Below are 17,353 nucleotides of genomic sequence, written 5' to 3' on the forward strand. Positions count from 1 at the left end.
AGGCACGTTTCATCAGCACCGTTTTAATTCCTTGCAAAGAAAGTGGAAGGGAAAATCAGCTTGTGTTTACCTTTGCTGTACACAATGCAGTTGTTTTTGTTGTCTTCCACTCCTTGCCAAGTCACATCCAGCAGCCACTTGGGGCCAGCAGTCAGCACCATAGGGACTGGAGCCTTTGTCTTCTGGAGAAAGGATGATAACAAACAGATGCCATTTGCTTGCATTGATTAAGAACTTGAATAATAATAGTAATAATCATTTTATTTGCAAACAACTAAATCTCCAAACCCATAAGCCAAGGCCTTATTCCCCAGCCTCGGGACTTTAAAAAAAAAAAGCAAAAGAAAGAAGAAGCAGAAGACGACACAAGCTGCAAAGCTTTAGTGCTTTCATAGATCTGAATGGTGGAATTATTATCAAGGATTTTTCTGAATGATAGCGCTGGATCAGATCTCCAAGATTAGGCATATCTCTGGTGGCTTAGAATTATAAAGGGAATGCAGATGACTTTCACAGAAAAGAGCCAAGTGTTTAGAAGTGAACTTTAGACACATTGTACTTCATTATCAACAAGATCTTACTATTTCCTGAAACAGACAGGAAAGAATTTAAAGAATCAGTATCCATTTCAAAGCTCTGTCCTGGGTAACATTTATATTATAGTGGGAAATTATTCTGAATGGATAATGTAATTTCCCCCCTCCTCCCCCCTTACTGACTGCTGATGTGCGGCTGGCTCTACTACTGTTGCAATAATAATGCTAATGATTCCACATGCATGATCTCGAAGAAGAAATCTAAAAGCAGCAGCCAGAATTCATTTGAATGAAGCCCAAAAGGAGTTGGGGGGGGGAGGCAGGCATGATACCCGCCCTTCTTTACAAAGGCAAAGTGACACATTTTATTACGAAACTCATTTTGTGTGTTAGGGTAGAAAAGTTCAGATTATTGGCACTCCGTCTCTCTGTTAAATCTAGATGCAAGGAAGGAACTGATCTGGAATTTAGTAAGCCTTATCAACATAGGCTGGTAGTGAAATGCCGGTTAGACATTTATCATTCACCAGTCCTTGTTCTGTATATCAAACATCATGAAACTATGACTCAGAATACAGAGCACAATGAAAAGGGTCTCAAGGTAATACTCCACTAGGTTTTCTCCCCACCCCCGCCCCCCTCCGCCAAAAAAAAAATCTGGATAAGATCATTTTCCAGCAGCTCCAAACCTTTGTGAGAGAAATTCTGTTTCCTTGACTGACTCAGAAGTTGGAAGCATAGATTTAAAGCCAAATCCTGTAGGTTCATTAATAGGTTGGAAAATGAGTCACAGTGACCACCACAATGCCCTAACATTATGCTGGAAAAGACAGGCTCAAGATATGTGGGCTGACACTACTATTCTACAAACCAAGCAATTCAAATGTTGTAGCAGTGTAATGTTCTATCATTTAATTATTATTTATTAAAATTAATATATATATAGTGTTATATGGCACCGTTGTGATACAGCAGCAATGGCAATGTTTCACCTACGCTGTTTTCAAGAGGCTTGTCCAACCACCATGGAAAGGAACTGAAACCTAAAAACCACACTGAGCAGCTCTAGTTGGACTGCATCACACCCCATGCACAGGTTGCCCATAGATGGAACACTAAACTATGGTTTAGCGTTACATGAACGGGTCTTGAAATCATTAGCTTCCTCCACTCCTCTCATCTTCTACAAGGAAGAAATCACTTTTTCTATTCCATTTAAATTTCTTTCTTTCTTTCATTTATTTTATATCCACCTATTTAAAAAAGATTTCAAGGTGACAAGTTCAGTTCTATGTGGGGCTAGGGATGAGCAATGCAGCTAATCCACCACCACATTCTAAGTCCTGCCAGCTTGCCAGAAGTTGTCGTGGTGTCTCTTTCTTCCTTCTCACTGCAACAACTGTGAGGGATCCATGCTGCTTCTGATCAAGCTTTATGTCTGTTGCCACCAGCTGGAGGCTGCTGCCTCTGTCACAATGGAGCCCTCCGCCCCCCACCAGGGGACCTCATCTCCATCAGTGGAGGTCAGCAGAGATACACCAGGGGTTGTAGCCAATGCTGATTCTATTCAGAGTAGACCTATCCAAATTAATGGAAATGAGTTAGTTCTGGTTATTTCTATGGGTCTGATCTGAGTAGGACTAGCATTGAATACAACCTCTACACAAACACCAGCCATCAACATCAGAGGGTTAGGATTGTGCTCTAAAATGGTCATATATGTCTGTAACATATAAAACAGCAATCATAGGAAAACTGCAATCAACAGAACAAGCTCAAAAATAAGTTAAACAAACAAAGCAGGCATTTATAAAGCTGCAAATTAATAAAAGGACACAACAATAGGAAATCATTTTGCCTAGGCTTTTTACGGTACCTAAAATTGGACCGTGTTTTTCTTTGGTTGGATTCCAGTTTTTATTTGTCTTATATGCTTTTTTGCCACTGCTGTATTGTTTTTAGGTTGTACACCACGTAATATATTTTTCAAATATTAAGTGGTTTATTAATGCTTTTAAATAAATGCATGACAAAACGAAGGATAAGAGAAAAGGACCAGGTTCTAACTAACAGTGCAGTCCTAACCCAAGATCCACCAGGGTGAATAACTTTGCAATAGGCGGATTTTGGGCTGTCACAGCATAGCTGGGGATGAGCTCGCATAAGTCCTTCACCCTGGCTCAGCCAGTAGTACTGTAAAGGCTTATGCTGCTGTAACTCCCCCAAAAACAATGTTCCTGAGGTGTGGCAGGAGAAGGAAAGGCTTCCAGCTATTACAAACCTCTTTCAGCTCAGTCACGTGACCTAGCAACCCAGCAGAAATTACACTGGAGAAAAAGTGTGGCTTATGTCAAACATAAAGGCTTGTTTTCCCTCTGCCAGGCTCAGGCAGCTCACCTGAATAGAGTTTGGAATGTGGTAACTTACACCAGCTTAATTTAAGGTGGTATACATTCCACCAGCTTCCTATACCTAGGATTGCTCTGTCCACATACAATCACACATGGATTCCCAGTGTAGGTGCCACAATGGAGAAGGCTTTGCTCCTTGTCACTGGCCACCACACCACTGTTGGCTGAGAGATGTGGAGGAAAGAATCAGATGCCAAACAAAGCATATTTAGAGGGACTTGCCTATGAAGGCAGTTCAGAAGTTACCCAGGTCTCAAGTCATTTAAGGCTTTAGATGTTGTGAATCAATGGTCCTGTGCTCAGGTCCTGCTTGTAGGTTTCCTACAGCCATCTGGTTGTCCACTGTGAAAACAGGATGCTAAACTAGATGGGCCTTTGGTCTGACCCAGCAGAAGAGTTCTTAAGTCCTTCCGCAGCACCTAGTTGCACTTGCATTTTCCTGTCCAACTAAGATCAGACCACCTATCTGTACCACTTGTACCAAACTAACCTGAACTCACTTTCAGTATATGTAGCAGAGCTGTCTGTTATTTGGGCTGTTGGGAAATAAAAAGTTTGAGGACTAATGTTAAAACATCATGGGAGTATGGGCTATTCTTTCATCTTATTGTGGTAAAGGTTAGCTGGTCATTGCCAACACACATGGTGACATTTGCTGCTGGATTTATCTTTATGTTATGATTTGTTCTTTCAAAAGAGGAATCAAGAGCATAGACAACCTAACATAGACAGCTTATGCTTATATATATATATATATATATATATATACACACACACACACACACATACACACACACACACACACACACATATACACACACACATATATGCATATTAAACATTTCAATTTTTTTACTCAAAAATAAGTGGGTAATATATATCTCCAAAGCCAACATAATGTTAGAGAGTCAGCATACGAGTGTGCTAGGAAGGTATCACAGTAATCTGCTTTCCTTATTACTAGCTCTGATTTTCAAACAAAGCAACAGTACTAGTATATCCATCTCTTCAAATAAGAATACCATTGCAATATTAGCAATAGTCAGTTAATATTTGGGGCCTGTTGCACTTCGTCCTGGCCTACTTTATGGCATGCATATACTTGAACATTACCTATATTTAACTTATTGGTATTCCTATCATTCCTTCAAAATCTAACATAGATTCTTGTGATTTGGTCATACATATGGAAACCAATCCAAATGCATTCACACATAAGCTATGTTTTACCTCACAAATGGGCAAACAAACCACAGCTTGTTTTGCCAAAGCTTGGTTTGTTTTCTGGCTGCTAATGCCTTAGTAGCTTGGGATGGGGTGATGAAACACACCATGGTTAACCAAGGCTGCTAGGTTTGAACCTAACACCAAAACATAGTTAAAACAAGCCGTGGTTCATAAGCCAACAACAAACCATTGCTTCACCTAGTGGTTTGTTGCTAGCAAACAACACATAGTATTCCGGGCTGAAGTTTGATATTCAGAAAGACCACACTTAACACTTAAGCCATGGCTTATTGCTACATGTAAACCGGTCCATTGTTTGCATCAAGTATAATCTTCTGATGCATTCTAAAATGTAATTTTGTTGTAAACAGCTTTGAAGGCCCAAACGGACAAGGCCCCCGGCCTCTTGAGTGAGATGGGCGCACAACCCCAGAGTCTGTCAAGACTGGCCCGTACGGGCAGGGGTACCTTTACCTTTACCTTTTTATTATGTTGGAAAGAGCTAAAGGTTTGTCAAAATCAGAAACGAGTACATTTTCCACAAAAGGCTGAAGAGTTTCCAGTTGTGAAAGAGGCTTTTAATGGGAAGTGTTCAAATATATAGGGTCTGGATAGTTCAGTTGGTTAGAGCATGGGGTTGATAACACCAAGGTTGCAGGTTCGATCACTGTATGGGACTGCTGCACATTCCTGCACATTCCTGCAGGATGGACTAGATGATCCTCAGGGTTCTTTCCAACAATTCTAAATCTATGATTTAGATATTTTAATATAATATTGCATTAATTTGAAGTTTCATCTGCTGATTATACTGTACCTTGTTAAATTATTATTACTGTTTCCAGGCCCTAGGGGTGAGGAAAGATAGAAACTGAAATAAATACACACAAGGGAAAACAAACAAGGCACACCGTTTCTGAATTTTCATCTATAGTACCCAAACCCTGTGATTCAGAATTGGTGGTGCATCATGTAACATAAATATTTATTAGTAGCTCTATACAACATTCCCTTAAATATTTTTCAACTGAGTGTGCTATTTCAGTTTCAAGCCTCCTTTTGTAAAAACCACAACGAGTCCAATTTGACAAGGGCAAACAAGGGCAAAAGTTGATCTCTTTGGGAACAATTAGAATCTGCTAATGAGGATAAGAGAGGTCGAGCAGATATCCACTTTTTGCTAACCTTTCAAGTAACTGGACAAACAAGTGAGGTAACCCTCAAGTACTGTTTATACAGAAGTCAGGAGGTTAATGGAGGCAAAAATAGCCAATAAAATGCTTGAATTTTTTTTTTACCAGCCTAAGAGGAATCCCTAATAATTCAGTAATCTTAGATAGCATTGCTTAGAAACATTTATAACATCAGTGGTTTACATCTTCCAAGGACAGATTAAAATCTGAGCAGTTACACATTCAGTATAATCAAGCAATAAAGGTGTTCCAGGATTGTACAGTTCCACAAACAGGAGAGGTTGAATGTCTGAATGTGCCTTTAACAAAATAATAAATCTCTGCATATGAAAAATAGCATGTCACAAAGAAGACTAAGCTGGACTCTTCTCCCTGATATGCTAATTTCCTCTGCATAGGGAAGTTTAGAAACACGCAAGGGGGCATTCTGCAGTCTACACTACTATATCGGGTGAATAAGCACTGATCCAAAAAGAAGGTACATGCCAAAAATAACTTGACACCTTAAAATGTTACAAAGTCAGGAAAAGGAAAGGCTATTATTTGTTTCCTTTCTCTCTCTCTTAAAAAAAAGTATGTGTCAAAAGTGAAGCTTTTTGAAAGTGTTCCCCACAAAATGCATTCAAGGAAGAACTGTATTATAAGACATAATGTATCTAGTCTTCTACCCAGTAGTTTCAAATTGCTTGATATTTTAGATTCCTACAGCAGCTGAAGTAAACAGGAGGCATAGCACAAATACCGCTACTGCTTCTGACTGTAACATAAAGAATAGTTTAGCACAAGAATGAACCTGGGCGACATGGCTGTGAGAATCAAAAGGTTTCATTCCATTTTCAGCTAAATGCACTTCCTCATTATAGCCAAAGCCAGATAAAGTGAGCTTAGTGTAAAGTATGGTTTAGGACAGAGGAGGGAAACTTTTTGCCTGTCAAGAGGCACATTCCCCCAGGGGTAATCTGTTGGGTGCTACAAACCAAGTTGAGTGGGGCCAGAGGTAGGTGGGGAGATTACATTTTCTATATCTTTCTGCCACTGCCTTTTCTTGTGTGTTCTCTTTCTCTCTCCCTCTCTCTGCCACTCCTATCTCTCCATTTTTCTCTCCTTGCCACCAACATAAAATTAGGCCGAGGGTCCCACACAACCCTTAAGGGGACAGGTTGCCCAATCCTGCTTTTGGAAAACAAGACAACTTGGTTAAAAGTGGAACTCAGCACAGACGTACATATTTTAAACTGCATCCAAATAGCTGCCATCACAAGGAAATCAACCCTATAAACAACATAAAAGCAAGAACAGAGACTGTCTTGCTTTCTCCAACATAGTAGAGAATAACACACGTGAATACTCATTGCCCTTGAGGAAGTGTGTGGTTTAAATATGTGTGCAATCTTAATATAATAAATTCCTATTTTCAAGAACCTCTTCCTTTGGTCTTCTGTTTCTCACTGCACCCCCTTCCTCTCCTGCTATGGAGACAAACATATTCTTTTCTTCCCCCTATCACTGTCATCTCATCCAGGGGAAGCCACCATAAGATCCTGCATTTGGCTGTGGTCTGAAAAGAGGATATATTTTTAAAGTTAATAATAATAATAATAATAAAATTTACTACAAAGCACATGAGAATGTGTAATACTTTAATAGTTTGCTGCCAAACTACCAGGGGGTGGGGGTAGGGAGTGAGGCACTGAACGGAAAATAAAAATGAATATTCACAGATGGAATCCCACATGACAGCTGGGATTTCCTGCAAGTAGAGAAGCCCAACTGTTTACCCCAGGAGATGATCACTTGACAAGCGACATGTCGTTTCTGCACTTGACAGACATCCGTAAGCTTATAACAAAGGCAATTCAGAGAGAGAGAGGGAAAGTGATAGGGAAGGAGGGAGATGAACATATATATTCAAATTGCACTACTATAATTGCAAATCTACATAGTTTTACATGTTAAGAATTCCAAAAGCTCGCCAGTGGCTGTGGCTTTCAACCATGCTTTTAATGCAAACAAAGGGCAGCATGCACATGAGTTTTTGTGCAGTCCATATTCTCTATAAAATTGAATATCAATATACGTATCAAGACTTTGAGATTAGACCACTGAAGAAGCCCGGAAAACTATTTTGTTTCTCTCTAAACAAGGCACAAACAGTAGCCAAGGTTCGTTATGGTCTTACTCATTGTGGTTTGGGGAAAAGAAACTGCAAATTTGGGTTTGGACGACACAACAAGCCAGTTGCAAGCACAGTGCAACAGAGAGGAAGGGAGGAGCACCAGCAAGCTGCCTGCTCCTGTTAAACCATAGATACTAACCATACTAACTATGGTTTAACATGGCATGTAAACACAGCCAAGGAATCATTAGAATTTGGATGAAAGGACCACACAACCCTGCAGCAGTTCCTCAGAGAATTAATGCTCAAGCCTGATCTTCTAAGACTTAAAGAATGTGTACTTTGGATTAGGCTATATATCTGCAAATCTGTTGCGTCTCAAGGGGAGTATACTCAGCTAAATACCCTGACCTTCCAATGCACTGTATCAAATGTGTGGCTATGGAATATAAGGCTGTTTGCATATGCCTGCATTTTAACACTGATTTAATATATGATAATATGGCAAAATCCTATTTTCTCTCTCACATGTGTATTAGAATACAGACATAATTAAGTGAGAATATTATATATTCATTTGTTGGGGGGTTATACTGGGGCAAGAGGATAAAAAAATCTTTTAGATGATGCAAACCCAAGGGGACTGGCCCAAGGAATCACTTTAAAAACTGACTTATTGTGCCCCTAAAAACAACTTTAAAATAAATTAACCCAAAAGACAGTTACTAGAACCTAAACTTTTAAAAAATATTGTAAACTGGAGCCTGGACTGATAAACGACTAACACTTCAGGGGCCATTTCTAGGGATCCATTTCCTCACGTGTAAGAAAACACTAAAGCCACATCTGCCCTGCATGTTTAAAGCAGTATTATACCACTTTAAACAGCCATAGTTTCCCCCAAAAGATCCTGGGAATTGTAGTTTGTTAAGGGTGCTGAGAGATCTTCAGAGACTCCATTCCCACCACAGAGATGCAATTCCCACAATAGTTGTTATAGTTAATCCCTCTTTTATACCATGCTTCATCCGAGGTTCACAGAGAGGTTCACTACATAAAAACACAAAATACAAAATAAAACAAAAACCAGGCAATAACTCCACTCCCACAGACACATTTAAAAGACCACTGAATGTTAATCAGCCCAATGCCTAGTTGAAGAGAAACCTCTTTCCCTGGCACCTGCAGGTATGTAATGAAGGCGCCAGGCAAGACTCCTGGTTGGCCACTATGGAAAGCAAGGCTTTCTTTGTGTTACCTTGCACATGTGTTTTTAACCACTTATCTCTTTAACATGCATACAGTCATACCTCGGGTTACGAACGCTGCGGGTTGCACGTTTTCAGGTTGCGGACCACGCCGAACCCAGAAGTACTGGAACGGGTTGTTTCCGGGTTTCGGCGCCCGCGCATGCGCATGCACAGAACCACTGAATTGCATCACGCACACGCGCAGGCGCAGCACTTCAGGCTGCGAACGCTGCGGGTTGCAAACGTGCCTCCCGCATGGATCACGTTCGCAACCCCAGGTATGACTGTATAAACTAGGGTGCTGTTGTTTCCCCTTAATCACCATGTATTTTGGAGAAACAGCTAAAATGCATGCATAGACAGTTCAGATATGACACATGGCATTTATATCATATCCAAGTACAATACCATCTTGTTTAAAACAGCCCTTAAAGTCTGGTTGTGTTCTGACAAAGACTACTAAATTATTTTCAGGTATCATGCACTCAGAGATTAGCTTTTGAGTATGCATGCTTCCATGTTATTTTTAAAACTTTGCCAGTATGCAAGGAAGTTGATAGAAACTATAAGTGAACGTACACATACCCTTTCAAACCTGAAGCACAAGGCAGCATGCTGTTGTTGTTATTAGATTTATATATCACTTAACGCCAATATGGCTTGTAAGTAGTCTACAAAACATAAAAACCAGCTGTACAATATTGTTAAAATGCAGAAATCATAATCATTATATTAAATTTTGTATACTGCTTTTCATCTGCAGATCTCAGTGTGGTTCACAACATAGAATTACAATAAAAGTGCACAAAATACATAGTAAGAATAGTAAAAATAAGAAAAAACAAACCCCTCCCACAACACATTTAAATGGGAATTGGAGGTCAATCAGCCCAAGAGCTGGGGGAGCATTATGGCCTGGCACCTGAAGGTGTATAATGAAGGTGAATGCAGCACTCCCACAATCACTTTGATTTAAGCCAATACAGAAACTGAAAAGTAAAATGGCACTTGGCCCAAGGCCACTCAGTGAACTTCATGAGGAAAAGCTCTAGAAACCAGGTCTCCCAGATCCATGTCTAACACTCTTTCCCAGTTTATCCAGCCAGTCAAAGCCATTTCCCAGGGGTGGCGCTGTTGTAACAGCTTCTAGGAACCATGGGTGAGAGTTGGCTGCAGGGTGAGAACCAAAGCTGGACAACCTACCCCAGAAAGAGCACAACATGTGTCCCACCAGAGTTAGTTTAAAAGCAGAATCAGATGCATCCAATCTCCTTGCAATCATGCAGGAAAATAGGAAAGATGGTAGTTCAGGCTTGATTCTGTTTCAATTATTTCTGCAGATGGACAAATAATTTAAATGAAGTCACAACAAGTACTAGCTAGACCCCTGTAAAAAGTGAAGTGTGTTTTGCTATTAAAATATATTTATAGCTTGTTTCTGTGACAAAGCAAACTGAGTTCTGCAACTTGAAGGTACTTTATTGTGATTGACGCATCCACCCACCCCCAATTCCATATTACAACCTTCCCGTCAGGTGTCTTGAACCCTGGTTACGAATCACTGCTTCCTTGCTTTCTTTATTTCCTATGAAGCATCTTGAAGAGACAGATCAATAAAAACATAAACAGTAATACCACATATAAAAACAATTTCAAATCCCAAACAGATATAGACTGGAATAATCTTCACTGAAAAGGCACTAAAGACAAAAGAGACAGCACCTGTCTGATATGTCACAGGACAGAGTTTTAGCTGCTATATTACCAAAGAGTTTCAGCTGAAAGGAGTTAAAATCCAGGCTGGTGTGAAAGGGCAAAACCGCCTACCAGACACTGACTTTGCTGCAGCTTTCTGGTTATGGGACTGCATGGATGCAGTGGGGTAGCCAAGCCAGTGCTTTTGCCGGTGTGTTTTGCCCTTGCTGCTACCCTGCTCCACCCCAGACTCCTCCAGGTAATATGAAGTGGTGCCGATGTAAGGAGGATGGCTCTACGCCATCACACTGGGGAAAATACGCCAGCAATCACACCTTGCCATAAATGCGTGTTGTGTTTCGTTATCCAGGATGACTTTATCTGGGGTACAAATGGCACTGGTGAAAACTCCCATCGTTCAAAAGTGTCTCCTTCTAGCACAGAATCCATTTTGTTGCCTTTTCTGTACATCCAGTTATTGGTTTCACATAGCTCCTGCCTACATCTTGGCAATTCTTGGAGAATGGAATCTTTCTCCTTATGGCTGCCCCACATCCTTTGCCACAATATGCATGAGCTTCAATAAAGCAAATGTTTGAGGGCTTGGTAGCCAGCACATAAAAAGATCAGGTCACCAATGGAGAGAGTGGGAAAACTGCACTACTTATTTTCTTTCCTACTACTGTAATCGAGCCTCTGGAGCCCTGGAGAATTACAGCTACTACCTGCTACAAAAAAAGAATAGTACCTATCATTTGGCACTAATTGGCAGCAATTGCTCAAGAGAGCCCTGAACCTGCCACACAGACTGAGTACTGCCCTCCAGGTATCAGTCCCTCCAGGAGAGGCTTGAAGCTATTTGTCATGTGGTACATAGATTTTGCAGTCTTCACAAATGCGTTCTATTTAAATTTCAAGCATTCCAATGTAAGTAAAGTTAGCACATAATACATTAAAGGTATTATTCATTTATGTGAGCACCCAAACACTGAATATTTTTGCAGAACAGGATGATTTTGTACAAGCCTATTTTGCAGAAGTATTTGCAAAGGTCCAAAACAGAATACAGTGGCTTTTCAGAGGCAGGTAAACTTATTTTATCTCATGTAACTCCCAGAAGTATTCAAACAGGCTCACCTTTCATGTCAAAAAGTTTCCTGCTTACTCCTCTAAGTTTCCTTCTGCCCACTGCTACCATTTCACCATCAAACTGGCTAGGATAGAGAATAAGTGATCTGAGATGTGTTACACATTGCTTGCCCCTCCTGCTCTGAGGAGTCTTCCGGTGCCATACAACTCGAGCGTGAACACACCTTTTCCATAGTAAATCAGATTTCATTTTTGTGAAGTAAAATTTATGCTTAGTTCCCTGTCATATTGAATTTCCTGCTTCGGGTCCTGGATTATAGAAGTGGAACTAGACAGACCATCATTGCGTGCTTCCTCTATTTTCTACGGAGAGGATGTCAAGCAGAAGCTGCAGGTCCATCATATTTTTGATTCATTTGTTTAAAAAGCACTATGCTTTGTAATAACATCCAAATATGAGAGAACTTGAAACAGAACTAGCTGGTCTGCATTGTCATGGAGGGCAGCTTGGCACTCAGGCAACGGTGTTACTGTTTCTGCTATGTAGAGCTAACATCAGACAGTGATCTCACAGATTAAAAACTAGCAAAAATAAGCTTGCAGAGAGAAGCCGAATCTCACTATTAATATTCTATTTCTTTATTTTTCTTTCTCTCTGCCCAAACTTAAATCCATTTTCAAGAGCAAATACTTGAAGAATCCCAGCTCCAAATACCAGATTCTGCCCCAGACATATGCTTTAAGCTTTCAAGGGTTGAAGCCCAAGACAGGAAAAGAAGTAGTAAGGGAACACCTAGCTACTTTAAACAAATTCAAATCCCTGGGGCTTGATGAGCTGCACCCAAGAGTACTAAAAGAGCTTGCAGATGTAATCTCAGAGCCTCTGTCTATAATCTTTGAGAATTGCTAGAGAACAGGTGAGGTTCCTGCAGACTGGAGGTGGACAAATGTCCCCATATTCAAAAAAGGGTAAAGAAAAAGAAAAAGAGGACCCAGGTAGCTACCAACTGGTACGTTTGACATTGATACTAGGAAAGGTCCTAGAATAGATAAACAGTTGTTGGCCTGTGAGCACGTAGAAAAGGATGCTGTGATTACTAAGACCCACCCTGGGTTTCTCAAAAACAACTCATGCCAGGTGTGTGTGGCTTGGTGGATCAAGGGAATGCTGTGGACATAGTGTGTCTTGATTTCAGTAAGGCTTTTGAAAAAGTTCCTCATGAAATTCTTGCAGAGAAGCTGGTAAAATACGGACTGGACAAGGTTACTGTTAGGTGGATTTGTTGACTGACCAAATCCAAAGAGTGCTCATGAATGGTTCCTCATCATCCTAGAAAAAAGTGACAAGTGGGGTGACTCAGGGCACTGGGCCTGTTGTTGTTCAACATCTTTATAAACAATGGAAGAAGGAATTGAGGGGACACTCATCAAATTTGCAAATGTCACCAAACAGGGAGGGGTAGCTAATGCCACTGCAGAGAAAATCACATAATGGAATTTGTCACCACAAGATGTAGTGATGGCTACCAGTTTAGATGACTTGAAAGGGGAATTAAACCATTTAATTGTATCATTGATTACTAGTCATGAAGGCTTTGAACAACCTATGAATACTAGTCTCAAATGGGACACTGCTATGCCACACATGTCTTGCTTGTGGGCTTTCATAGGCATCAGGTTGCCTACTTTGAAAACAGAATGCTGTACTATAGGCCTTTGGTCAGATCCATGACTCAGGGAAGAAGAGACACCTCATACTGTATTCCTGAGCACAGGTAGGGAAATAAGCAGCACAACCAACTTGCTTATTCTGCCTGCTACTTCTCTCAAATCTGGTGCAATAGCGCGCTCTCTTTCTCTCTTCCTCAGAGTTCCCTAGCATTCAGAAACAGAAATATGCATGAGTGTGCAGGTTCTCTGAGAGAATATTGTGGCTGCTGCACTACTTTCGCAGTCCTGAGCTCAGGTTTGGATGCTAAGACAAACTATGGCTCAATTTATGGCAGTACAGTAGTTACAGGACTAGAAGAGGTCACAAAGTGGTCACAGTCTCCTTTCTAGAAAATCACATTTTTGTAGCAAGCCATGATTTGTCTTAGTATGATGTACGAACTGAGTCACTGTGTGAATTCAAGTAGGCTTCATTTTAACTTCCATGAGCAGAAGCAGCTACACTACAGATTCTGTTGAACAATGTCATTTTGGTGCCTATAATTTGTCATCATGAAGCAAACAGTTTCAACCCTCTGGTGCCTGAAGGACCCTGTCAGGTAGACTACTATAGTTGCCAGATTCAATCCAGGATGTGGATCTCTGACTGAGAGAGAGGATGAGGAACTAAGTAGGGTTCTTGCCCAAGGCCAGGACACTTGCCTCAGGCAAGTGAATGTATGACGCTGGACTCTTTAAAGAAGCCCCACAATGTGAACAAACAACAGACTCAGATTCGACATTCTAAGCTTTGGGTTGTGCAGCAGCAGCAGCAGGACTAGGGGAAAAGGACAGCGGCTGCAATCTCCTCTCAGGAAAACCTGCCCACTCACATCTTCCTACTAAGCCATGGTTCGGCTTAGAGTTATGTTTGAACTGGGTAGCTGTAAAGTTTCCACACAAAAGTCAGGTTTAGAGCTACATTTTGTCAAAAGAAAGTGTGTTCAAAGAGCGTAACAGAACTCTGGACAAGACTCTCAGAGGTTTTATGGAATTTTTCCTCTTCAGTACTATTATAAAAATGTATCTTATTCTGCTTTTAATCAGCAAGCTTTATCCAGCAATCAAGGCAGGTATATAATAAGTTAAGCTACTCTGTAAATCTAAACATTTCCCACAAATAGAAAAGATACAGCCTGAGCTCACCGATTGTTGCCACGGTAACTATCTAAAATGAAAATCTGCTTAACCCTTTCTCTCCTGTAACCACCCATGTACCAATGTTAGCTGACTTTCATGCACTTATCTTCGCCTTTCCCCTCTCTACAAATTCATAATTCTGTTGCTTTTCAGTAGTTATGCTCTAGTTATTCTATCTCAGCCGGAGAGAATTGTGATTGGTGGGAATTTTCTATATGGGTTGCCTGCTGGCTCTTTACCAGAATTATAAGGCAAGAAACAAACCCTTAATGGGGCAAAGTAAACCTTAGTTCACTTTCTTGAGGACTATTGTGGTTATTAATACCCAGGACATGAGAAAATTGTGCTTTTCAATATATTCAGCTATACCATGGATTATTCTTTAAAGTGCAAATGAATGTCTTAACTCAGATAATTGTCACCTGTGTTATTATTGTACACATTTGAACTGAGTTTCTTAAGAACCAGGAATGATCCTGCTGGAAAAGGCCAATCTAGTCCAGAATCCCATTTCCCACAGGGGCCAATGCACGCCTATTGGAAACCCACAAGGAGGATATGAGAGCATTAATTCTCTCCTGACTAAAGCTATCAAGGAGATGTATTTTAGAATCACATCAAGGTCGTTGCATCAGGTTTGGTAAACACAAATCCACATTGGACCTAATGATGTCACTGAGCCTGTGTGTATACTGGGTTGTTATCACACATCTGGTAAGTCAGATCTAATTTTTCCATGTGCGCATTGGCACAAGAGTGGCCAAAGACGAGTGATTACTTTTTTTCCGGATTCCAAATCCAATAGTGCCTGTCCTCTGCCTTGTCTGAACTCCCATTGGAAACATAAGCCTGGGTAAGTGCCAGAAACCCCCTGGAATCTTGTGCAGAGATTATGGGTTGGTGTGGCACCACACACACACACACACACACAGAGAGAGAGAGAGAGAGAGAGAGAGGTTTTGCACAAGCATTCTTGTGTAAAACCTGTGTTAAAATAAAACAAGAATGTACAAGGTTAATTTATGTTCAGCAAATGCGGCCTCAACATGCAGCAATTGGAATTAGGTACCCTTGGAAAACAAACATTGTTTTGGCAGCTACAAAGAACCAGAAGATGTAGAGGGAGGTGGCAAGAGAAAACACCAGCAGGCACCACCATGCACCTAAAGATTCACCTAACATAGCAATGTCATATTGTGCAGCCATGATTGTGCAGGGAGCAATTTGCATTTGGATTCATTTTCCTTATCAGACTAAATGATGTTGGGGGAATTGTGGGCTGCCATTTGGATGAAGAGAACATCATGCACACACGAGCAGCAGCAAATCCAGAGGAAACTCTTGGAGGGATGTGTCCAGAGACTCGTATATCCTGGCTCAGGCATCCAGGTCTCAGGATTCACTATGCTCATCTTGAATACAAGATGAACATTACATACCCCAACTTCCTTTCTGGATTGGATTTTAATCCAAACTGGAGATGAATTCAAATCCTTCTAGCTTTCCTACCCACACACAAATGTTTCTCCAAACCCTCACCCCTCCTATGCTCATTCAGGTCTCAGCCCATACCCTATGATGATGTAATGTTCCACCTGCAAAGTAAGTGATATACATTAAAACACCCCAATTGGTGTGTTTAGACAGCCCCAGATGACGGCCTACTGACCCCCTTCTTCTTTTTATGTTGCATAAAAAAATCACCTGTGACAATTTTTATTGATGTCACCTTGCTTTGTAAGATAAAAATAAATGAGTATGAGTCTAGGCTACTTGCTCATGTCAAATAGCAACAATAAAATTTAGATTGTGTGTAGAATACATGAAACATTCCTGCACTTTTTTTAAAAAAAAAAAAAACCAATTTGTACTTCTCTGTAGCTGAGTGCCCATAAAGCCTGCATTTTCAATACTGGGTACACATCTCTCCTGAAACCTATATAGAGGGATTGTTTTTAAAAAGCAAACACATTATTTTCTCTAGTAGTACATTTCATGTTTAATAATATTATGATCACTGGATCAGACAGTCCTAGAGGCTTCCCAAACATCAAGCTTATTTATCAGCTTTGGCTGATTTCCCAGGAGTAGTTCCAAAATAGTCTTATTGCCTGGCCAACACATTGAGCACGTACACAATTTTTCTGCCAAATTTTGCCAGATATAGGATGTAACTAAGTACACTACTTAGGCTTTCCACTGTATTTTTGAAACAGTATTTAGTCATTTTCTTTTAAAATATATGACCACCCAAATCTTCCAGTCAACCTATTTTGTTATTCTGAAGTTGCTGGTGCTCCTGAAAACATCCTGAACAGAATAAGAAAATGTGTGTGCGCTTGTGTGTGAGAGTGAGTTAGTGATTCAACAAGGCGCTAACTGCCATTATCCATTTCATCCACATCCTTGTATTGACCCAGTTTGCACATAAGAGTAAGCCAAGCCACAGTGAGCCAAATAAAGGGGGGGGGCTTTATTGTAGCAGACAATTCCAATGCAAACTCCTTCCTGAATCAGGAACAGCCTTGCCTGGAATCCTGTGAAACTGAGCAAGATTAAACTCCTACTCACTAGTGGAATTCTTATGGGAAGCCCATCAGCTGCATCAAAAGTTGTATTTTTGTGTTTTTTATACTGTGATCCTCAGTCGAAGGGTGACATATAACTTTAACAAATAAATAAATTAGAATCCCCTGCCGAAAAAAATGATTTCCACACACACACACACACCTCCATTACAGCAGAGTTTTTGATGCCAATGAATCCCTTGCTAAAATGAAATGGGCGAAAACTTTGTTTTAACAGGAGCCTTGCAAGGTGCTTTGAAGTCCCAGCAAATTTTGAAGAATGTCTGTGTTTCAGTTAGTGTACTGTTTCAGAAAGTGCAAATTAAGCAGGTTTGCCTTTAAATGCATACTTACTTTAATTTCTCCTCCATCGCTAGGTCCCTACTTCCCACTAGCAGTTTTAATGGTAACACTTCTTT

The 17,353-nt window shown here is 40.5% G+C and overlaps 1 protein-coding gene across 5 annotated transcripts in view; it reads right to left on the bottom strand.

The window, feature by feature from the left end:
* Positions 1-17,353, bottom strand: part of ZFPM2 (zinc finger protein, FOG family member 2) — a 325,302-nt gene that overhangs the window by 131,527 nt on the left and 176,422 nt on the right. For all 5 annotated transcript variants that reach the window (XM_053395456.1, XM_053395455.1, XM_053395458.1 and 2 more), the window contains one exon: positions 71-182. In XM_053395456.1, the coding sequence (XP_053251431.1) occupies positions 71-182 (112 nt within the window). The remainder of the gene's footprint in view (positions 1-70; positions 183-17,353) is intronic.

This window comes from Podarcis raffonei, chromosome 7 (assembly GCF_027172205.1).
Source record: "Podarcis raffonei isolate rPodRaf1 chromosome 7, rPodRaf1.pri, whole genome shotgun sequence".
In the NCBI taxonomy this organism is placed as follows: domain Eukaryota; kingdom Metazoa; phylum Chordata; class Lepidosauria; order Squamata; family Lacertidae; genus Podarcis; species Podarcis raffonei.